Below are 24,605 nucleotides of genomic sequence, written 5' to 3'. Positions count from 1 at the left end.
TGTGAGGGTTGGGACTAGATCTCCCTGATACCCCTACAGTCAGAGAGAGAGTTCCCTTTCCCAGTACAAGGTAATCAATTATTTACTTGTTTGCTGCAAGCTTTAGACAGAATGTTCCTTGAGAAATAGGACCTTTCATTAAATTATTCAACAAACATCTATTGTACTTGGCAGGAGCCAATTGTGGAGGCAGGGGAATAAACAAATAACTCAAGAGGGGCTACCAGTGGATGATACAGGAAAAGCATTTAACATGATGCATGGCCCGTGGTAAGTGCTCGATAAATGGTGACTTCTACAAAAGAATAATTCTTCGAGTGAGATGGAAATAAGGGAAGAGATGTTGGCAAGGGTCAGCTCATGACCAAATTCACAAGAAACACTAACAGGTTGGGGATTTGCCCTAGAGCCAAGGAACAATATGATAAGACTTTAGGGAGGTCATTCTTGCAAAGCTTTGGAGGGTGAGCATTAAGAAAAGAAGATCAGTTTTGCAGCTTTCAAGAGAGTAGTGAAAAGATGAAAAGCCAAACTGCAACAGTGAAGCTGGGGATGGAGAGAAGGCGTTTAAGAAATATGATTTCAAGAGGGTGGGAGAGGTCAAGGTAGGGGAGAGGGCAAAGACAAGATAGACCCTGGCTCAGGCCCTGGGGACAAGTCTGGTGGCCTTTACCAAGATAGGGTCCCCAACTGCAACTGTATGGGGGAAGAAAATGAGGTTAATTTAGGGAAAGTTGTTTTGGAAGGCCTAAGGGAGATCCAAAGGGGAGATGTCCTGAAAGCCTTCATATTTCCAGATCTATAATTCAGGAAAAAGGTCTGAGCCTGAGGAGCTAAATGGAGAACTCAACCTTCAGCTAACAGGCAAAGCAGGACAGACTGGATAAAATAGAGCCACTCAACAAGGCATGGTGAAAAGTGATGAGCCTAAAGCAAAAAACAAGAAAGAGAAGTTCCTTGCCCTCAAAGAGGTTATGTTCTGGTGAGAAGAGCCAGAGTATATCCGTATATATACACATGGAAATAAAAGAAAAATATTTGCTAGTTAAAGCTCCAAGCACAGAATTAAATTAGGAGGTGGTGTGATAGCAACACTGTAGTTCCTTTGCCTTTGCCCAGAAAGAGCATGAGGAGCAACCAAGAGGGCTGACCTCCAAACTAGAACACCCCTCCTCCAAAATAATCCTAGAATCTCACTCTTCCATTCAGGAACTATGATATGTAGTTAGCCCAGTGCAAGGTGCTGATTTTAGGATAGTGAACAGGGATGTCGAGGACCCTGCCCTTCCTTTTCTCCTAGAGAAAGCTCACACTCTAGGAGGAGAAGACACACTTAACGACACACACACCAAATACAGTTATCTAAATAAAGTAACTACAAGGTGTGCCAGGGGTAGTGAAAAATATTGGGTTGGCCAACAAACTTTTTGGCCAACCCAATATAAACACGGGGCTAAGAAAAAATCCACTTTAGGTAGAATAGTCAAAAAGAAAGCCCCTCTGAGGAAGCAGCATTTACAATGAGTCCCAGGATTTGCCATGAAAAGGATAGCATATGGACATTCCCAGCAGAGAGAACTGCATGTGCAGAGGCATGGAGAACAGAAAGAGCTTAATGTGTTTGAGAAAGTGAATGACAGTCAGCAGGGTCAAAGGACAGGGTGGGAAGAAAAGAAGTGATGACACTGGAAATACAAAGCAGCATCGCTCAAGGCCCTGCTGGCTGCAATAAAACGTTTGAATCTTATTGTAAGGATGAGCGCAAGCCACTGAAGGGTTTTTCAAGCCAGGTATGGCCTGATTTGATTTCCATCTTAAGGAATTTTTGGCCAGGAGACACCCTAAATATTCGCAGTTGTTCTTTCCAAGCATTGGGTGCCTTGAGGTCACCCTCCAATCACACGGCATGGCCGTCCTTTATTCCACCCACAATTAGGGTCAGGCCTCCATCCACGGGGCAACTTACCCTCCTTGGATCTCCTGCCTGGCCTATGTGCTTCCCCCAAAGCCCCATAAACTCACTCAAGTGTTTCCAATAGACACTGCTAGAGTACGAGGAGAATGGATGCTTTTGTAAAGAACACAAAATAATAAAACAAAACCACTCCCTCATTTCTGATGGAAATTTGTTTTCCCCTCCACTGCTATCCATTAGTCCTCGGCCTGAGTAATTGTCTATGCCCTTCACCCCATCCTTCATTTATTTGCCAAAAGGCCAGGAACATGTGTACTGCCATGAACAATAACAAAGAACGATAAATTCTTATTGATCCCAGAAGCTTGGGAATTCTAAACAATAAAAATATGTCCTCTGACTGCTGCACTCAAAAGAACGTTTTGGAGATACAAAAGAGCTTTGTTGAAGGAACAAATGAGCTCCAGGGACACTGTGGGCCTCATGGAGGGCTTGGGTCACCAGGTATTGATGCAACAGGCAACTCCAGACACAGAGTCAGAAAGACCTCCCTGCCACGCTCCCCCAGCCTCACATCTTCATTTCTCAGCTGCATCTTGACTGCATCAAGCCGAGTTTCCTATATAGCTTTTAGCCACTATTGTTTTTAGGAGCCAGAATTCTCAGCCTAAAGAGAAAGTCCCCTTTGTCCTCCATCCATGATTTAATTTACATTCTCCTAAACGCTCTATTCACTTTGTTTTCAGGCTAAGAAATCTCACAATTGTACCAGGCCCTAAATTTGAATTTCCCTGTGTTTCTGCTCTTTGGAAATTTGCCTAGTTCAGTCACTGGACAGTCCTAGAAATTCAAGCTTAACCTTAGAGAAAAATCTCTATTGTTCATGATTTCTTATAGTACTTCTAACTTCTGTCCTATATTTGCCCTTCAAATTTCTACATTTTCATGTCCAAGTACTTAACGTGTTTGTGAGCATACATACACACAGATGAATGCACAGCACCTGTTCTCTGATAATCAGTGAAGTCTCTTCTATCTTTTCCAACTGGATGGCATTCTTAGGGAGACGTCGCTTCTTCATTCCTCACACTTCGAAGGGTGGGGGTGCTCTGAGCTGCACTGCTTTCAGCCTTTCTCATACAGATGCAGCCTTCCTGGCACTCCCCTGATCCTTCAATGCCCTGCATGACTCACAAGACACTGTGTCCAACTGACTTACACTGCTTTTGTCTCTCTGTTCTCCCCTAGGAATTTCTTTTATATGCAAATATATAAAATTCACTAGAAATGGGCAAAACTTGATCACGAAGTAAAACGTAAAGAAATACCCATTCTTAATTTTAAAAAATAGTATGTAGTAAATTAATGAAGAAACGCTTGGGAAGAAAACATCCTTTCTGTTCTTTGGACAATGAGATAACTGCTAGCAGCCTATGGCTTACCTGAATGCATTAAAATCCACCATCTTTGTGTGCATGCAATCAGCAGTTGTAAACACCTGCTTGAGCTCTCTGGATTTGCATTCTTTTTCTTTTAACTTCTGTATGACAAGTTCAATGTTGCTCAGGGGAAACTAGGAGAAGGAAAAGACAGACATTTAAGATAGGGAGCTCAATCTTTCTGGTGGCCAGCAAAGCTGGCTATGTCTTTCCACAGAAACCAACTCTAAGAAGACATGACTAGATTTGTATTTCTTCAGCTAAGGCTCTGGGACAACGAGTGACATTAGCATAGGCCCAGATCTGAGAGAAATGAGGTTACGGGACAGCGGGTTACAGGAATCAGAAAAGAACCACTACTTTCACCTCAGCCTCCTTCCTTTGACCCTTGGACTCTGGCCCACCATGTTGGGAGAGCCTAATGGAGAGAATGGGGATTCAAAGTTGTATAAGTGGATCCCCATTTTCTCCAGAACTTTAGAGTGGGACCCCTGGAATCATCAGCCACCAGGTAAATACCCTGAGCAGAGAGAGGATGGGTGCCAAAGGTCTACAGGCACTGCAGTCCCCTACATTCACCCCCCCAGGAGACCCCCAGTACCTGTCTCCTATACTGTGATTTGGTTTTTGACTCTGTAAGAATACTTCTTATTCGATCGAGTAAAGCACAAGGCTATAAGCAATAATACTGACATTATAATACAAGTAATTATATTATAGCAAAGAGCTAGAAAAGACTCATTGTGGAAATAAAAACATTGATGGTAACTTAACGTAAGGTTCCCCCTCTGCCACCAGAGGGTTTGTGGGGGGGCGGGGGAGCAGGTCAGTGGCATTCCCTCCCTTTTTTTGATTTCATCTATTTCCATGATAGGATCTATTAGCTCTTACAAAAAGACCCCTCAGACTAACATTAATCTTTCTCTGCTTAGAATGTCCTTGTTAAAGGTAGTGTTAAGAAAATGCAGTTTTTACCTGGGATGCTGATACCAGATAATGTCCTACCTTGCTTTTCTTTTTTGGAAAGGATAAAAGCCCTTAATGTCTCATATATACATACATATATATATATATACACACACACACACACACACACATACATACATACATATTCATGCTATATATATTTTATATTAAAGTACAGGTTTGCACTGTGTTTAAAAATGCAGCCCTAATTACAATAGCTATTGTAAACTGTACACTGACTCCATCTCCTATGGGCCACACAGAGCTAAGCACTTAAAACAGATTACCACATCTACACAGCAACTCTCTGAAATAGGCACCGTTGGTACTCCCATTTTAAAGATGAGGAAAGGGAAGGCACATGTCTAAGGCCCCTCAGCTTTTAAGGAGTCAAGTTTCCTGGCCAAGCCTGCTGGTCTCCAGAAATTTAACTGCCCTATTACTGAGCCCCTCACCTGAATTAAGTGCTTTTGAAGAGCTACCCATTCCTGGTATTGTGCTAGTTCAAGTTCCTAATGCTGCAAATGGAGAGGTGGTGTGGCAGCCCCGTAGGGTGCTACCCTGGCCTACCCTCAAGAGAGACAAGTTCTATTAGCAGACAGTCCCCTGCTGCTGCACCTTCAGGTCACTGGAGCACTGCAGCTTTCAGAGATTCCCCCAGAGGCCACAGTCTCCCCAGACTCTTCACATCCAGTGACTGAGCAGGACGGAGGCGCCAGAGCTGGGCCATTCCTGCCTGACATGGGATTTCTCTGATGCATAGTGTGTGCTCTGGGGCTCGCTGTGAACCTGGCTGCAATGTGTCTGAGGTTCTTCTCACCCCCATCCTCCTTCCTTCCCTCTCCTTTCTCAGGGGTCAGATCTACGTCTCAGTCTCCCCACCTACTCCTGCTCCCTCCTTTATCCTTCATACACATTTCCCCCAATACATCTCTTGCATGTATCATTCTGTTTTGGGATCTGCTTCTCAGTTCAGTTCAGTTCAGTCGCTCAGTCGTGTCCAACTCTTATCATTCTGTCTTGGGATCTGCTTCTCAGAGGACCCAAACTGATCCAGGTAATGTGTTGTACACAGAGACTGATCCTAGCAACATCTCCCTGAGTGTTTGACATGAAATGAAATGGAACTGGCACTGTATCTATATAATTGGCACAGAAGTATTATTATTTATAGGCAGACTTTGAAAATAGTTTCTAGAAAGATTCTATAATAGTAGGCTATGGTTCTGAAATATACATGCTGGTACATGGAACTCATCCACACTTAAAATCAAGGTTTTGTCAACATGTTTTCAGTAAACAGCACTATCACAATAGTACTTTCAGTAATAGTACCCATGTGCCATCTCATTTCAAATGGAAAAACTTGTGGAGCTCACTGTTGCCAATTTGTCCTTGGAGTTTCATTTAGGCCTCAGGTGGCTCCTGTTATGGGAAGTTGCAACCCCAGCAACTATCGGGTTCCCTTGGGGTTTCTGTTTGTTCAGGTCTTTGCCTTCTTTGCAGGCCTGTGCCAATTAACTGAGACAGCACAGTGTGTGGCACCAGGTTTTCTTCCTTTCAAATCATTGCTGAATTTCTTTCTGAAAACATTGTCAGCATCAGCAGAAAACCCAGGAAACTTGATTCAACCCTGGGCCTGCCTCCTGCCTGCGCCTGGCATCTGTGATGCTGGGCAGCAGCAAACCCAGGACATAAACAGAGGAGACCAGGCCCTGGCCTCTGTGATGGGACCTGCGGCCAAATCATGCAGATCCATTATTCATGCCCACATGTGTGAATGCACAATGTAAAATTGGTTGCAAGGCGAAGAAGAAAAGGCCTGGAGTAAGGAAAACACAGACTGCAGAGTGCTGAGGGGCAAAGTCAAGAATTATACCAAGTGAGTTCACCTTATCTGAATTCCTCTCCATGTAGTTCAAGGTATACTCATCAGCATTGACCAAAAGAAAGAGGTAGCCATTCACGTTCACTTTGGCTCCAACATACAGCTCCTCAGCCTTGATATATTCCAAGAATTCACTTTTAAAGACTTCTTGTCCAGGCTTCTTAACACGAGCTCTTTTTAAGAACATCCCTCCAGTATACCCTGTAGAAAAGGAGAAAAAAGTTATTGAGTAGGTTTTTCTCCTCAAAGAACCAGACAACTTGCCTTTAGAGATACTTCATGCTCAAACACAGACCACAGAACTTATCTGTGAACTTGTGAACTCATACTATGTATAGTCAGTCTTTAAGGGAAGAAGAATGAGGCAGTGAAGAAATGAGACTTCTAGGTGAGTGTATAAAGAAGAAAAGTGGTATGGCATTCCAGCCTTTTCTTTCCTCCATCCTCTCCCTTCCCAATCCAAACACTTAAATAAACATTTAGTGAGGACTTAGTCTATGTCCAGAAGCATCCTGGAAACTGATACAACAGGAACATCTTCTGAGCCTGCCTGAACTGTATCAGGTAGAAAATTTCTCACCTGAGTTTATTTCCACCTATTTGTCCCAGATGATGTCTTATATACATCTTCTGACATACAGATGAAATGTAAAGATGCCCCATTTCTGGAAAGGCGTTACTTAATTGAAGATAACAATAGGAGTTCCCTTAACTCTTTGTTTCTACAGGCAAAATATTTAAATAATGCTTCATTTTTTTTTTTAACTTCTCAGAATTCTCATCATTTCCTTTGCTCTTTTCTGGGCATTGTTTGGGTTTTGGCAAGCAGTGACCAGAGTTAAACGTGGGACTCTACTATCTTCTAACTGATACTGAACTGAAATCTCCAACCCTATGGATACATCCTGGGACCAGGTGAGCTCTAGGGAGCGGCTTCCTCATGCTTTTACCACATTCAGAAACCAGAAGTGGCGGAAAGACATAGGCTTTGTAGCCAAAGAGAGCTGGAGTCCATCCTGGTTCTGTCACTTGCTTGCTGGATGATCTTTAGGAGTCATTTAATCTCTCTGAGCCCCTCCAATTTCTCACTGGAAAATGGAATAATATTTGGGGGGGGGGCTATGAAAATGTACTTCTCAGATTGCTGGCTGTGGGGAACATAGTTGACAGAAGGCTCTAACTGCTATGTTTGGAAATCTATCCTCAGATTTGTGCCGAGGTCATGCTTCCCACAGGCTGCTGCCAACACATGACTGAGCAAGGTAGGCAGACTAAGACAGGCAAGATGGGAGTTCCTTGCACTGGTGACTCTGGCTCCAGAATGCCCAGTCAGCCTTGCCAAAATTTTCTTAAGACTTTCACTGTGGTCTAAGACCTTCCCTTTTCCTCTTTCCTCTGTCCTTCACAGGAGTCACACACACACTGTAGTCTGATAGCGCTCCTGGCATCTTCTGGCTCCTGCCACATTTTCCCTCACCTGCCATTTCCCTAATAAATCTCTTGTACATTTAACCTCATCTTGGGCTTTGCCTCTTAAGGACCTAGGTTAACACAAGACTTAACCTCATAAAAGTCTTATAAGGATAACAGGAGGTACTCAGCCAGGGCTGCTGTTATTACCAGCAAGCTTCTCGTTGACTGCTATCATCCTGTTTTATGAATGTTGCAATTTGTTTAGCCATATCATCCCTATTCTAGATGTACAGAGGTGATTTTTTGACTTTCAGGAGCATGACTTTATAGTCATCCCTATTTGACTTCATATTTTAAGATCTGGTCCATTATTCAAATCTGTATAAGTGGAGCCTGACTTACTTATACAAATTATTCGTGATTCATTGGTATACTGAGCGGCTCCTACCAGCTCATAAGGACTGACAGTTTAATGTTCAAGGATTTGGAAAGCCAGTTGTTAAACTGTTGGTTGCTTGAAATTGGCCATGGTTTGGGTATTTACATCATGGAAATTGACAAATGGTACAAAATAGAGCTTTTAAAATTTTTTCAAAGAGCTGGTTAACCAGTACTCCACAGACTATTCTTCCCAAATGTGTATCTTCAGCACTGATAAAAATTTTAAACATGTTGAGACAAAGGATAGAGCCCTACAGTTCCATAATTTGGTAAGTCAAAATCAATAGCTTTCCTCAGCAATGGCCACCCTATCAGTGCACTGCAGCAAGGACATCCCATGGGCCTTGGTGCTGGAACCTTGGCACCAGCCTCAATAGCCTGAGGGAAATAGACTCTGAAGATTAAATTTGTTAATCAGGGATTCTTGTCTTATTTTGTAAGTGATATTATCACAAATACAGATTTTATTCTTGTCTTGCTAGCTGTACGCAGAATTTGTGGCAGCCAGACCATAATTTTGAAGCCACTGGATTCCACAGAGGTGCCTCAGAGACCACAAAGGAAGTGGGGACAGTGTCAAAAAAGAGGTGTCTTGAGTCCCCCAGTCCTGAGTCAACCAAAACTATTCCTCTTTTACCATTTTATATGTCTGAGTTCCCATTTAAGAGGTCTTTGTAAAATGAACTTTTAGTGGTTAAAGAAAAAGAAAGAAAGCCACTCTCTTAGATCATCTAGGCTGTAAAAATGAAATTATATTCCATAACTTTCAACATGAAGAGACAGTTCACTGTTCTGAGGAAATTGCTATGGGTAGTATGTCTCTTACCTGAATTCCTCTCTATGGGTTCAAACACTGAAATTGTGTCATCACTGAGAAAATATGAAATAACAAACATCCTTTCCACATCAGCACATTTATGTGTGATTAGTTTTGCAAAAAACCGGAGTGTATTACTTATGTTGCCATAGCTAAATGGAAGAAAAAATGAAGGTTATAGCATAATATAAGTAATCTTTTGCATATTACATATGTAAAAAATCCTGCAAAATACATGCCATTTTTATTGACATATAATATTAGTTTCAGGTGTATGACACAACGATCTGATATTTGTATATATTGCAATATGACCAACACAGTTAAGTCTGGTTAACATTCATCACCAAAAATTTTTTTCTTGTGATGATAGCTTTTAAGATCTATTCTCTCAACAACTCTGAAATATGTTCTATAGTATTATTAACTACAGTCACCATGCTATATATCACATTCCTATGACTTATTTATTTTATAACTGGAAGTGTGTACTCTTGACTCCTTTCACCCGCCTCCCATCCAAGTGTACTATGGTTTTCAGACAACGGCATAAACTCTCAGAGGTTGAAAAAGTTCAACCATTTTCTTTTAGGGCTTTAAATCTATATGCAGAGACATGTTCCCAGTTTATTAAAATATCTCTTATTCTTTCAAAGTTCTCTTTCAAAGAGTTCTAAACACTCTTTTTATCACAATATACCCAGCACTCAAAAAATTTAGCATTTTCCCTGCTTCCGATCATACCACCTAGACCGTTCATTCTGGCTTTCTGGGCCATTCATAGTCTGGGTTCAAACACACACACACACACACACACACACACACCTATTTGTCCAGGTTAACACAGTGGGAAAACGTCCAGGGTAACACATTGGGAAAACGTACCCAAAACGAATGTCATAAACACACTGCTCAAACCATCTGCATTAAATGGATGTTCTCTACTCACAAGGTTGGACAATAATCACAGCAACCATGTCAGCTAGAAGCACTGCGCCTGGGCCTTGCTGCCCCAGAAGGCAAGAGGCTGTGCTTTGCCAGTGCCTGAAGCAACCTCCCCATTTCACTGCCCACTTTCTCAAGCCCATTCCTTATGTTTCTTCCAACCTCACAACGTCTCCTTGCTAAGTCACTCTCCCAGTTCCCCAGCAGCCCCCTAACTCCCTTCAAGGGAAAATTTCCCTTTTCCCTTTCAAATGCTATATTAAATATGACAGACCTTTCATAACACTTATCACCCATATCATAAGTTGCCATTACAAGTCTCTTTTCTGAGGGCAAAGACTGCATCTTATTAATCGTTGTCTAATACAACATTTTTTTTTGCATTCTAAGTACTTAATAAATGTTTGTAGACAGTTGTTATAAGATCCATGTAGATTGGAATTTGCACTTAGAATTCAATGTGTGAACAGAATAGTCTTGAAGACTGATGATGAGATCAAATTCTAGAACCTAAAGTTCCCCAAATTGACTGCCTGGTTATGGAATAAATTAATTTATGGTCTGTCAGCAGAAGTATGTCTGTGGATATTAGCTAGTGAAAGGTGGTGCTGTGCTATGCTTAGTCACTCAGTTGTCTCCAACTCTTCACGACCCCACAGACTGTAGCCCTCCAGGTTACTCTGTCCATGGGATTTTTCAGACAAGAATACTGGAGTGGGTTGCCATTTTCTCCTCCAGGGGATCTTCCCAACCTGGGGATCAAACTCGCATCTCCTGTATCTCCTGCATTGCAGGCAGATTCATGACAAACACTAAACTCTTTGGGAAGGCTCTGATAATCAAAATCAATACTCCAAGTAGGAACAGAGTAAAATAAACCATGTACTTCATCCCTTCCCTGTCACAAGAGAGGTCCTCACTTTCAGTCTCCAATGCCGAAAGTCATTCTTTCCTTTCGGTCACAGTGATTTATAAAGAAACAGACCAAAAAAAAAATATTTCTGATTTACAGAGGCAGAAGGTGTTTTTCTCCGTCCAAGGAGGCAGGATTGAAAAAGCATGGCTCCATGATTCCCAGCTTGAGGCCTCAAGTGAGATGGAAAGTAGCAATATAGGGGTTAGCCCCAGGGCAGCCCTGGCAAAACAGCCAGATCTCCAGAGCTGTTTTCTTAGTCCCTAGTTTCCCAGGCTTCAGACAGACCTTGTACAGCACAGGGAAGGGACAACTATACCTTTTCAACCATCTTTTCTGGTACATAATTGGATTTAAAAGTAACAAACAGATTTGGTAACCCCCCCTTTCATAAAAGACCCATACTTTTACAGATGCCTGAAATATCCTTGAAACAACTGAATGAGGTCTAAAGTCAGGCCAAATGAACACAATTGCAAATTTAGCTTCCTAGAACTTACATAAATTTACAAGTGTGGATGTTAAGTATGGATTTTTCATGTTTAATATGCCTTTTTAAACATAATTTTAGTGTTTTAGACAGCTCATCAACCAGGAATACAATCTACTCAAGCAAAATCTTTATCTATATACTACAATCTGTAGGTGTGCTGCAGTCCTTGGGGTCGCAAAGAGTCGGACATGACTGAGCGACTAAAATGAACTAAACACTACAGTCTACTCAAGCAAGATCATTCACAAACGTTGTCATGTGTGAAAGTCACACGGGGAGCTTGTTAAATATACAGAATCCAGAGTCCCACTCCTAGAGATATAGATTCAGTAGTTCACTTACAGCTCCAGAAACCTACATTTTTAATAAGCTCCCCAAGAGATTCTGATGAAATTGTCCCCAGAGCATGCTTTAAAAAAACACTTGCAGGTTATCTTCAGATATTTCTTTGACTAATAAGCTAGTTATCAAAGTTCTCTAAACACTCTTTTTATCACAATACATCCAGCACTCAGAAAAAATTTAGCATTTTCCCTGCTTCCGATCATACCACCTAGACTGCTTAGTCTGGCTTTCTGGGCCATTAATGGTCTGGTTCAGACACACACACACACACACACACACACAGACACACACACACCTATTTGTCATGACTGCCTATAACACACTCTCTACTCAAATCACATAGTCACTTCACTTAGCGCCCCACACTGAGCTTGTTTCTATATCCAGCCTTTTGCTTTGTGTCATCCCCTCCCCCAGGGTACACTCTCATCCTTTCTTATTCCTGTCCAGAATCCTGCCCATCTATTTGGGCCTCAATCAGTAGAGCTCTCTGTGACCATGGCTGCCTACCCAGCTGATCACCTACTCATACCTCCTGTACCAAATATTATCTGTGACACCTAATTTAGCATTGTATAGACTTGTATCCTTGACTGTTTTTTTTTAATGTGGTGGTTCACACTGTCTCAAAACAAATGATAAATTCCTAAGTCCAGCAGCTATGTCTTAACCTTTTCTCCACACAGCCCAGAGTTACTTATAATCATTGTCTTGAATTCTTCTCCCATTCTCTTAAATCCACTTCCATTAGGTTTGTTCTGCCTAAACAACCCTTGTCAAAGTCAACAGTGATCTCCACAATGCCAATTCCAATGGTCCATTTTTGTGTCTAACTTGACCAATCAGCAGCAGTTGGTATAAATGATCATTCCTTCTTCCCTGACACTCTTGCTTCACTTGGCTTCCAGGATCCTATATTCTCTTGGTTTTTCTCCTATCTCCTTGCTTGCTTCTTTTCAGTGTCCTTCAATAGTTCCTCTTCTTTTCCTCGATCTCTTAATTTGGGGTGTCCCAAGGATAACAAGGAATAACTTAGTCATCCACTTCTCTGTGTATATTCACTCCTTCAGTGATCCCTTCTAGTCTCATGTTTTAAATACTATCTACATGTGGATGATTTCCAAAGTTCTGTCTCTAGCTCAGAACTCTCTCCCAAACTCCAGACTCATATCCAGCCGCCACCTCAATATCTTTACTTGATATCTGACACCTCAAACTTAACTTGTTCCAAACTGAACTTCTGCTCTTGACACAAACCTACTCTAACTACAGTCTTTCTCATCTCAATAGATAGCAACTCCATCTTTTCAGTTGGAGAAATCTTGGGAGTCATTTTTATCTCCTGTTGTATCCAATCTGCCAGGAAATCCTACTGGTTCAACCTTCAAAAATATTTCTAGAATCTGCTATTTCTCATCATTTTCATGGCACTCACCCTGATGGAGCCATCATAACTTTTCTCTTGGGACTACTACAGTCTTGTTTTAACTGGTCTTTACTTCCACCATTGCCCTTCTACACTCTACGCTCAACACTGCATCTGGAGTCATTCTTTTAATACATAAATCAGATCAAGTCACTTCTCTGCTCAAATCTCCCAATGAGTCCCCTTATCACCTGAAGTCAAAAGAATCCTTACAATGGTCTGCAAGGCCCTATGTGATCTGATTGCCCATTACTTCTCTTAATCTGTCTACCCTGCCTGTTACTCATCTTGTCTATCCTTGTCAGCCTCCTGCCTATTCTTTGCACATCCCAAGCCTGCTCCTTGCTCAGCATTTTTACACTGACTGTTCCTTCTGCCTAGTACATGTTTCTTCTCCTCAGTAAGGTCTATCCAAACCACACTGTTTAAAATTGAAACCAGCGTTTACTGTTTGTAGATTTTTTGATGATGGACATCCTGACTGGTGTGAGGTGATACCTCACTGTAATTTTCATTTGCATTTCTCTAATAATGAGTGATGGTGAGCATCTTTTCATGTGTTTGTTGGCCATGTGTATGTCTTCTTTGAAGAAAAGTCTGCTTAAGTCTTCCTCCCACTTTTTGATTGGGTTGTTTGTCTTTCTGGTAGATGTCCACTGGCACATGAATGGGTAAAGAAGTTGTGGTACATATATATTAATACAATGGAATATTACTCAGCCATAAAAAGGAACACATTTGAGTCAGTTCTAATGAGGTGAATAAACCTAGAGCCTGTTATACAGAGTAAAGTCAGAAAGAGAAAAATTTTGTATATTAATGCATATATACAGAGTCTAGAAAAATGGTACTAATGAACCTATTTTCAGAGCAGGAATAGAGATACAGACACAGAGAACAGACTTTGGACATAGTGGAAGGAGAGGGTGGGACAAATTCAGAGAGTAGCACTGACATATATACACACTCAGTTCAGTTCAGTTCAGTCACTCAGTCGTGTCCGACTCTTTGAGACCCCATGAATCGCAGTATGCCAGGCCTCCCTGTCCATCATCATCTCCCAAAGTTCACTCAAACTCACGTCCATCAAGTCAGCGATGCCATCCAGCCATCTCATCCTCTGTCGTCCCCTTCTCCTCCTACCCCCAATCCCTCCCAGCATCGGGGTCTTTTCCAATGAGTCAACTTTTCGCATGAGGTGGCCAAAGTACTGGAGTTTCAGCTTCAGCATCATTCCTTCCAAAGAACACCCAGGGCTGATCTCCTCTAGAATGGACTGGTTGGATCTCCTTGCAGTCCAAGGAACTCTCAAGAGTCTTCTCCAACACCACAGTTCAAAAGTATCAATTCTTCGGTGCTCAGCCTTCTTCACAGTCCAACTCTCACATCCATACATGACTACTGTGTGTAAAACAGATAGCCAGTGGGAAGCTTCTGTATAACACAGGTTGTCACAAAACACCAGGTGCTTTGTGACAACCTGGAGGGGTGGGGGAGCATCCTGGAGGAAGAGGACATATGTGTACTTGTGGCTGATTCACTTTGTTGTATGGTAGAAGCCAACACAATATTGTAAAGCAATTAACCTCCAATTTAAACTATTTTAAGAATTGAAACCCAGGTTGCTCCTCAAGCCCCACATTCCAAGTTCCCATTTATTCTCTTCATAGCTACCTTCTTAATTTTTTTGTGGCACTTTAATACCTTCCATACACTAGAGAATGTACTTATGTATTATCTTTATTGTTTATTATCTACCTCCCCTAGCTAAAATGTAAATTCTATGAGGGCAGGGCTCTGTGTCTGTTTTGATCCCAAGCCCCAATATCAGTGTCTGGCACACTGAGGGTAAATGACTGGCTCACCCAGGGCTACATACATAATAAAAACCTTAAAGATAGCTATAGCTATAGTCTTATGGTTAGAAGAGACATGAAGGCTTATTATTACTGATGGGAAAGAGGAAAATAAATGACTGATGGAGACAACAGAGGGACAATATCTGAAACAAGTCAGAGATTAAGATTAAATTGTGAATCTTTAGATGCTGTATGATTATGAATAGCAAAAGTCTGGGATAACAGCCTTTCTGGTAGGAAGCCATCCATCTCTTCTACCCATCACTAAGAACTAAAAGGGTGAATGTTCATTTTATTTACTCACTTATTTATCATTCCTGTTCTCTTATGGACAAAATATTTATTGAATCCCAAGTATACATCCAGCACTGTTCTAACTCTAAGAGAAACAATAAAGCCAGACCCTGCCCTCAAGAAGCTCTGAGTCTATATATAAACAAGTAACTGCCACACACTATGATATGTACAGATTCTGGGGCAATAAAGGTGAACTCCAGAAGTTGATTTCCCTGGGTTCAAATCCTACCTCAACTAAAAATTAGCTGTGTGAGATTAGGTAAATTGAATAGACTCTCTAAGCCTCAGTTTCTTCATGTGAAGAATGGGTACAATACTGCTGCTAAGTCACTTCAATCGTGTCCAACTCTGTGCGACCCCATAGACGGCACCCCACCAGGCTCCACCATCCCTGGGATTCTCCAGGCAAGAACACTGGAATGGGTTGCCATTTCCTTCTATCTACTTTATGAGGTTGTTTCGAGGATTAAATGAGATCAAGTATTGTAGTTAGCACATCGTAACCACAAACTACTTTTTACTAGTAATATTATTATTATAAGTATGCTCAGCAGAGTATTGTGAGCACATAGAAAACAAAATAACTAATTCAGCCAGGTGCAATGAGAAAGATATTTTTCTGGTTCTCCCAAGTCAGACTGGACAATCTACCCAGCAGGCACCACAGTGAATTTTTACTCAGACAATAAAAGTCTCCATTCCATCAAATATGCTTTGATCTGAAACTATCTCTCTCCAGTGACTCACCATAGATGACTGTTAACCTCATACAACAATGAACACAAGTACAATTTTAATAGCAATATATATCATCAATATACATCATGTGTGTCGCATGTCCCAATTCACAGCTTATTTATTTGCATTAAGAAACTTTTCTTTGTATGCTTTGTGAGATCATCTTCCTAAGGTTCTCACGGTTTGAAAACCTTGGGTTATTCAAACTCATGTGTAAGTCTCCAGCTGAATGTGCCAGTTTCTATGGAAACAAGGTCACTGTGTGGGAGGAGCTTGAGAGAAGCAGCATATTCCTGGCACAGAATGAGCAATGGACAGAAAGAAAAGAAATTAGAGCTATTCATGCCTGGACCACTGTTCTCCAGCCACAACAGCATGACAAGAACATGGAATGCTGTCTATAGTCAGTGCTCTGTGGGCAAGTTGATGTGGTGCAGACAGAAAGAGAGACTAAGGCTACTACCCACAAGGAACACTGTTCCCACTGGATTCCAGAAGCAACACCCTGGATCGTGTTTCCTCCTGTTTACTTATAAGAAAAATTCCCTCTCCTTTTACAATAGGGACATTCTTCCTGCCCACCTCCTTCGGGTGGTTGCCCTTAAAAACAGCAGTTAGTGAAAAGTATCCATCAAAGCTATGGTTTTTCCAGTAGTCATGTACAGATATGAGAGCTGGGACCATAAAGAAGGCTGAGCAATGAAGAACTGATGCTTTCAAATTGTGGTGCTGGAGAAGACTCTTGAAAGTCCCTTGGACCACAAGAAGATCAAACCAGTCAATCCTAAAGGAAATCAAACCTGAACATTCATTGGAAAGACTGATGCTGAAGCTGAAGCTCCAATAATTTGGTCACCTGATGCAAAGAGCTGACTCATTGGAAAAGACCCTGATGCTGGGAAAGATTGAGGGCAAGAGAAGGGGACAACCGAGGATGAGTTGGTTAGACAGCATCACCAACTCAATGGACATGAATTTGAACAAACTCCAGGAGACAGTGAAAAGCAGGGGGGCCTGGCATGCTGCAGTCCATGGGATCACAAAGAGTCAGACATGACTTAGCGAGTGAACAACAACAATCCATCAAAAGTCCTGCCCTGGAACTTCACATAAATACTGCTATCTACAAGGGAGGATGGAGTATGAGTTGGTGTCCCTCTTATGTGATCTGAAATTAGTGGTTCTCAAACCCTGGTGCCCATCACCAGAAACCCCTGGATGTCTTGTTAAAACACAGAGCCAGGCCCCACCCCCAGAGACTGGGCCTCAGTAAGTCTGGGGTGAGACAAAGACCACAAAGTGTGGGGACCACACTTTGAGCAGTATCAACTCTTAAACTTAAAAACAAAACTCCCAAGTCTTACAAATAAAAGATTACTTCTTAAAAGACAAAGGACATCATGTCAAGGCAAACGCAGCCTTTCAGACACTCTACACAATTCTTAATGCATTTTTACCATGTTTACCATGATACCAAAACTGTTCTCTCCACCTCAAAATATTCTACAATGGCATCTCATGCCATTGAATTTGATCAAATTCAGGGTGATGCCTTGTTGTTTTCCTTCTCCTGCTCTTACTCCATGTTCTCTTTATCTTTTTTCTCCACAGGTTCTCCTGATCCATTATTCCCCTCACGTAGGACTTCAGTGTTTAGCCTACATCCTATTCAAGCATCTGCAACATTTTCCCACCCCTCTTCCTCTTCCTACCACGACTTCTTTCTCCAGGGCTCCATTTCCTACAGAAGCAAAAAGTAGCAATGAGCAGTACCACATTTATACACATGACTCAGGGGCAGATTTTTCCTCACATATATTAGGAACACTTCTGAAAGTCCTTCTTTTGAAATCATATTCCACCACATGAGCAATCTGTGGTTACTGAACTCAACCAAGCCTCTTAAATTAAAATCAATTAACATTCTATAAAAGTTATAAATCACGGAAGCCACTACAGTCTATGGGCCAAATACAGCCAGTCACCTGTTTCTATATGGCCTGTGAGCTAAGAATGGTTTTTACGTTTTTAAATGGTTGAAAATACTCAAAGAATAATACTTTGTGATATGTAAAAGCTATATGATATTCAAATGTCAGTGTCCATCAGTTCAGTTCAGTTCACTCAGTTGTGTCCGACTCCTTATGACCCCATGAACCGCAGCACGCCAGGCCTCCCTGTCCATCACCAACTCCCGGAGTTCACCCAAACCCATGTCCATCGAGTTGGTGATGCCATCCAACCATCTCATCCTCTGTTGTCCCCTTCTCCTCCTGCCCTCAATCTTTCCTAGCATCAGGGTCTTTTCCAATGAGTCAACACTTCGCCTCAGGTGGCCAAAATATTGGAGTTTCAGCTTCAGCATAAGTCCTTCCAATGAACATCCAGGACTGATCTCCTTTAGGATGGACTGGCTGGATCTCAATTCTTCGGCACTCAGCCTTCTTCACAGTCCAACTCTCACATCCATACATGACCACTGGAAAAACCATAGCTTTGACTAGCCGGACCTTTGTTGGCAAAGTAATGTCTCTGCTTTTTAATATGCTGTCTAGGTTGGTCATAACCTTCCTTCCAAGGAGTAAGAGTCTTTTAATCTCATGGCTGCAGTCACCATCTGCAGTGATTCTGGAGCCCAGAAAAATAAAGTCAGCCACTGTTTCCACTTTTTCCCCATCTATTTGCCATGAAGTGATGGGACCGGATGCCATGATCTTAGTTTTCTGAATGCTGAGTTTTAAGCCAATTTTTTCACTCCACTCTTACACTTTCATCAAGAGGCTCTTTAGTTCTTCTTCACCGGAACTTCACGTAAGGGTGGTGTCATCTGCATATCTGAGGTTATTGATATTTCTCCTGGCAATCTTGATTCCAGCTGGTGCTTCTTCCAGCCCAGCATTTCTCATGATGTACTCTGCATATAAGTTAAATAAGCAGGATGACAGTATATAGCCTTGACGTACTCCTTTTCCTATTTGGAACCAGTCTGTTGTTCCATGTCCAGTTCTAACTGTTGCTTCCTGACCTGCATATAGGTTTCTCAAGAGGCAGGTCAGGTGGTCTGGGATTCCCATCTCTTGAAGAATTTTCCACAGTTTATTGTGATCCACACAGTCAAAGGCTTTGGCATAGTCAATAAAGCAAAAATAGATGTTTTTCTGGAACTCTCTTGCTTTTTCAATGATCCAGCGGATGTTGGCAGTTTGATCTCTGGTTCCTCTGCCTTTTCTAAAACCAGCTCAAACATCTGAAATTTCACGGTTCACGTATTGCTGAAGCCTGGCTTGGAAAATTTTAAGCATTACTTTACTAGCGTGTGAGATGAGTGCAATTGTGTGGTAGTTTGAGCATTGCTTTCTTTGGGACTGGAATGAAAACTGACCTTTTCCAGTCCTGTGGCCACTGCTGAGTTTTCCAAATTTGCTGGCATAGTGAGTGTAGCACTTTCACAGTGTCATCTTTCAGGATTTGAAATAGCTCAACTGGAATTCCATCACCTCTACTAGCTTTGCTCGTAGTGATGCTTCCTAAGGCCCACTTGACTTTGCATTCCAGGATGTCTGGCTCTAGGTCAGTGATCACACCATCATGATTATCTGGGTTGTGAAGATCTTTTTTGTACAGTTCTTCTGTGTTTTCTTGCCACCTCTACTTAATATCTTCTGCTTCTGTTAGATCCATACCATTTCTGTCCTTTATTGTGCCCATCTTTGCATGAAACGTTCCCTTGGTATCTCTAATTTTCTTGAAAAGATCTCTACTCTTTCCCCTTCTGTTGTTTTCCTCTATTTCTTTGCATTGATCACTGAGGAAGGCTTTCTTATCTCTCCTTGCTATTCTTTGGAACTCTGCATTCAAATGAGTATATCTTTCCTTTTATCCTTTGCTTTTCACTTCCCTTCTTTTCTCAGCTATTTGTAAGGCCTCCCCAGACAGCCATTTTGCTTTTTTGCATTTCTTTTTCTTGGGGATGGTCTTGATTCCTGTCTCCTGTACAATGTCACGAACCTCCATCCATAGTCTATCAGATCTAGTCCCTTAAATCTATTTCTCACTTCCACTGTATAGTCATAAGGGATTTGATTTAGGGCATACCTGAATGGTCTAGTGGTTTTCTCCACTTTCTTCAATTTCAGTCTGAATTTGGCAATAAGGAGTTCATGATGTGAGCCACAGTCAGCTCCCAGTCTTGTTTTTGCTGACTGTATACAGCCTCTCCATCTTTGGCTGCAAAGAATATAACCAATCTGATTTCAGTGTCGACCATCTGGTGATGTCCATGTGTACAGTTTTCTCTTGTGTTGTTGCAAGAGGGTGTTTGCTATGACCAGTGCGTTCTCTTGGCAAACTCTATTAGCCTTTGCCCTGCTTCATTCTGTACTCCAAGGCCAAATTTGCCTGTTACTCCAGGTGTTTCTTGACTTACCACTTTTGCATTCCAGTCCCCTATAATGAAAAGGACATCTTTTTGGGTGTTAGTTCTAGAAAGTCTTGTAGGTCTTCATAGAACTGTTCAACTTCAGCTTCTTCAGTGTTACTGGTCGGGGCATAGACTTGGATTACCGTGATATTGAAAGGTTCGCCTTGGAAACGAACAGAGATCATTCTGTTACTTTTGAGATTGCATCCAAGTACTGCATTTCAGACTCTTATTGACTATGATGGCTACTCTATTTCTTCTAAGGGATTCCTGCCCACAGTAGTAGATATAATGGTCATCTGAGTTAAATTCACCCATTCCAGTCCATCTTAGTTCACTGATTCCTAGAATGTCGATGTTCACTCTTGTTATCTCCTGTTTGACCACTTCCAATTTGCCTTGATTCATGGACTTAACATTCCAGGTTCCTATGCACCAGTCCTGTTCACAACTGGGTGTTGTTTTTGCTTTGGCTCCATCCCTTCATTCTTCCTGGAGTTATTTCTCCACTGATCTCCAGTAGCATTTTGGGTACCTACCGACCTGGGGAGTTCATCTCTCAGTGTCCTATTTTTTGCCTTTTTATACTGTTCATGGGGTTCTAAGTGTCCATAAACAGTTTTATTGGAATGTAGTCACACATTTGTTTATGGATTGTCTATGGCTGTTTTCATGCTACAAGGACAGAGCTAAGCAACTGTGACAGAGGCAGTATGGTCCACAAAGCAGAAAATATTCGTATCTGACCTTTTAAGAAAAAGTCTGATGACCCTTACTCTACACCATCTCCTAGGGATCATCTTGAGGAGATAGATATATATGGAAAGGCAATATAGATTGGGGATAATATGGCTTTAGGGGCTTCAAGATGACACATTAAAATAACCACTCAATGTGAAGATGTGGGGAACAGAGAACCCTTGTGCACTGTTGATGGGAATGTAAATTGGTGCAGCCACTGTGGAAAACAGTAGCATGGAGGCACCTCAAAAAATTAAAAACAGAACTACCATATGACAGTAATTCTACTTTTGGATATATATATATACAAAGGAAACAAAATCACTGTCCCCAAAAGATATCTGCACCCCCATGTTCAATGCAGTATTATTTGCAATAGCTAACACAGGGAAACAACACAAGTGTCCACTAACAGGTATACGGATAAAGTCTAAAAAAATACATACATACATACCACACATACATGGGGCTTCCCAGGTGGCATAGTGGCAAAGAATCTGCCTGCCAATACAGGAGATGTAAGAGACACAAGTCCGATCCCTGGTCAGGAAAATCCCCTGGAGTTGGAAATGGCAACCCACTCCAGTTCTTGCCTGGGAAATCCCATGGACAGAGGAGACTGGAGTGCTACAGTGCATGGGGTCGTAAACAGGCGAAACTGAGGACACAGTGTATGTGCATGTGTACACACACACACACATAAACACACACACACAGTGGAATATTATTCAATCATCAAAAAGAAGGAAATCCTGCCATTTGCAATAGCATGGATGGACCTTGAGGGCATTATGCTAAGTAAAATAAGTCAATAGAAAGACAAATACTACATGATCTCACTTATATGTAGAATCTAAAAAAACAAACTCTTAGAAACAGGGATCAGACTGGTGACTGCCAGAGTTAGGGGGGTGGGTAGTGGATGGGATAATTGAGTGAAGGTGATCAAAAGGAACTACTTTTCTGCTATAAGACAAATAAGTTCTGGGGACATAACATACAGCATGATGACGACAGTAAATAATAATGTATATTTGAAAGTAAGAGAGTAGAGCTTAAAAATTCTCATCACAAGAAAAAAAATTTGAACTGTGAGGTAATGGATGTGAACTAATCTTCTTGTGGTGATCATTTTTCAATACATACATATATCCAATCATTATGTTGCATATCTTAAACTTACGCCATGTTTTATGTCAATTATTTCTCAAAAAACCTGGGGAAAAAAGTAAATAAAATAGCCACTGATGTAAGAATCTGTTAATACTTACATATTAATCACCTTCATTAAAGTTATAACAACATGTCCCTGGACTTGAAATCAGATAAATTGTCATCTGTTTTGTCATGAGGACAATATTACAAACCCCACATACATTTGGGAAAAATCAGATTAAAATAACAGTTCCCTATAGCACCTGTCAAATTCAATGAACTTCTTGAAGTTCCTCTGATGAGATGTGGGCATAAGGCCTATGCAGGAGCGAAGAGAATCCTCTTCAGAACCGAAGCCGGTATAAGGTGGAATTTTCCTTTCTATTTTTGGAGGAGATGGGGCCTTGCATGGAATCGAGGTAAAGTTCTCTAAAACAAAACAAAGGCAGATGAAACATCAATATTTTTTTTGCCCTGATTATGGATGTTTTGAAAGGTTTGTTTTCAAGATGAACATGGAGATCTTTGTAGACTATTTTAAACTCTTTCAAACAAAACACACCAAAATCCTGAGAGGGTAGGTTTCAAACATGTTTACAAAAACCACAGAACTCACTCAATAATCGCCATTGGTTCAAAAGAAAAAAAAAAAGAGAGAGAGAGAGAGACTGAGTGTGTCGAATAAGTAAACATTTATCTTTTGTCATCACATCCCCATTTCAGAATATTTTTGTTCTTCCTTGATTTTTCCAATGATATGAAAATTCAAGTTTGAAACTTCATGCTACCCGTTCCATATTTTAACCTGTAATGCAGCCCTCTCCTATCTTTAGTCAACACTCACTAATTAAATTCCTTTCCAAATAGGACTGACTCCTGGCTGTTTTGCCTTTACCTTCCCCATCTGATGTCTCTTCCTCCTAAGCCCACATTTTAAGCCCTCTCCCTTTCCTCTAGCTCAGCTCCAGGCCATGATACTTCACTACCTAGATCAAAAACAAAAACAACATTTCTTCTCACCAACAACCCCTCCAGGTTGCCTCTATTACTGCCCAAGAAAAGACTGCAATTGTACTGAAATGTGATACTGCAAAAATTAATAAATAAAACACAAATCAAACTAACACAACTTTTAAAACCACCACTGCCAAAGGGAGTGGTAAGTGGTAAATATGGTTGACCTTCTTAATTCATTTATCATCTGTGATGAAGGAGAGATGAAGAGACAGGTGGAGACATATTTGTAATAGCCTGGGAGCTGTTAGGTACTCATTCATGAGGCTGTACCACCTCTGAGAAGCAAGTATGCCCTCTGAAGTAGATGACACGTTGACTCAATAGATCCCAATCACCAGTGTTAGCACACCACAAATGGCAAAGATGATGTCTGGATCTTTCTTAAAGCAAAAGAAAGCAAAGCAACCAAACAACCCATGGAATCTCATTTCTACCTCTTCCCCAAAGTTGACCATCCCATAGGTGTTTCCATTAGAGCCTGAAAGGAGTCTCACGTAAGAAAAGATTTCCTTTTCCATTGCCAAAGTTCTAACAGAAGGAAGAGAACAGATTTAGTACATACCTCTCTAATTGAAAATGTGCACCAATGTGTCATCCAAGGCAGCCTACCTCTTAACATGGAGGGACAGTTTCTTTTTTTTTTTTTACTGATTGATCAAAAGCCTAAGGGGCTATTTCTAACTCTGATTTGAAAACATTTTCAACGTTCACATTTCCTTAGACTTCCTAACAGCCTTTGTGTGGAACCTCCTCAAGCATAATCCCCAAAAGAGTATTGTTCCACCCTGACAGAAATTGCTCACAGAAGACATACTAGCAAAGAGAATGCCATCAGATATTTCTCACTGACTTAGTGAAAGGAGGCGGCCACACTGCAGGTATGGAAATGACTGGTGAGCCTCTCCTATTGCTATTTTAGTGGCAATTAAAGAGAAGCCTTGGTAATAAAGAGGCAAGTTTAAATATTGGAATTCGTCAGAATTACAGCAGACCCTATCATTCCTAATTGTAACATGAAACACACCACTAACTGGTACCTTCATTTTTAGGAAAAGGACCATAGGGGATGGCAGGAAGAACTGTATGTGATTATTAGAAAATTCAGGCATGATTGGTTTCTTCCAACAGGGGACATATGCCTCCAACTCTATATAATAATCTAAACAGCCTAACCAAAAGAGGACACACACTGAATCTCAAATTAAGAATGCATTCTACATCTCCCCCCAAAATTACAGGTTTTATAACACACTGTTGTTTTCTCAACTACATCATTTTTGCAACAGATTTAAGTAACAAAAGAATCAATTTAGAGCTTTCCTCTGCACCCACAGTGCCATCTAGTGTATAAATGCCGAGAACTGTTCCATTCCACCA

At 41.3% G+C, this 24,605-nt stretch overlaps 1 protein-coding gene and 1 long non-coding RNA gene across 3 annotated transcripts in view; one reads left to right on the top strand and one right to left on the bottom strand.

Moving 5' to 3' along the window:
• The window catches only part of EFHC2 (EF-hand domain containing 2), a 248,392-nt gene that overhangs the window by 101,990 nt on the left and 121,797 nt on the right, over positions 1–24,605 (bottom strand). For both annotated transcript variants that reach the window (XM_055563252.1, XM_055563253.1), the window contains 4 exons: positions 22,475–22,640; positions 8,889–9,031; positions 6,213–6,409; positions 3,358–3,488 (listed from right to left, as the gene is read on the bottom strand). In XM_055563252.1, coding sequence (XP_055419227.1) covers positions 3,358–3,488; positions 6,213–6,409; positions 8,889–9,031; positions 22,475–22,640 — 637 coding nt within the window. The remainder of the gene's footprint in view (positions 1–3,357; positions 3,489–6,212; positions 6,410–8,888; positions 9,032–22,474; positions 22,641–24,605) is intronic.
• On the top strand, positions 5,975–8,856 carry LOC129638676 (uncharacterized). Its single transcript, XR_008707964.1, has 4 exons — positions 5,975–6,202; positions 6,982–7,123; positions 7,416–7,470; positions 8,545–8,856. It is a non-coding gene; the product is annotated as an uncharacterized LOC129638676 (long non-coding RNA).

The sequence above is a fragment of the Bubalus kerabau genome, chromosome X (assembly GCF_029407905.1).
Source record: "Bubalus kerabau isolate K-KA32 ecotype Philippines breed swamp buffalo chromosome X, PCC_UOA_SB_1v2, whole genome shotgun sequence".
NCBI lineage: Eukaryota > Metazoa > Chordata > Mammalia > Artiodactyla > Bovidae > Bubalus > Bubalus kerabau.
This window is presented reverse-complemented; position numbering and strand designations above follow the sequence as displayed.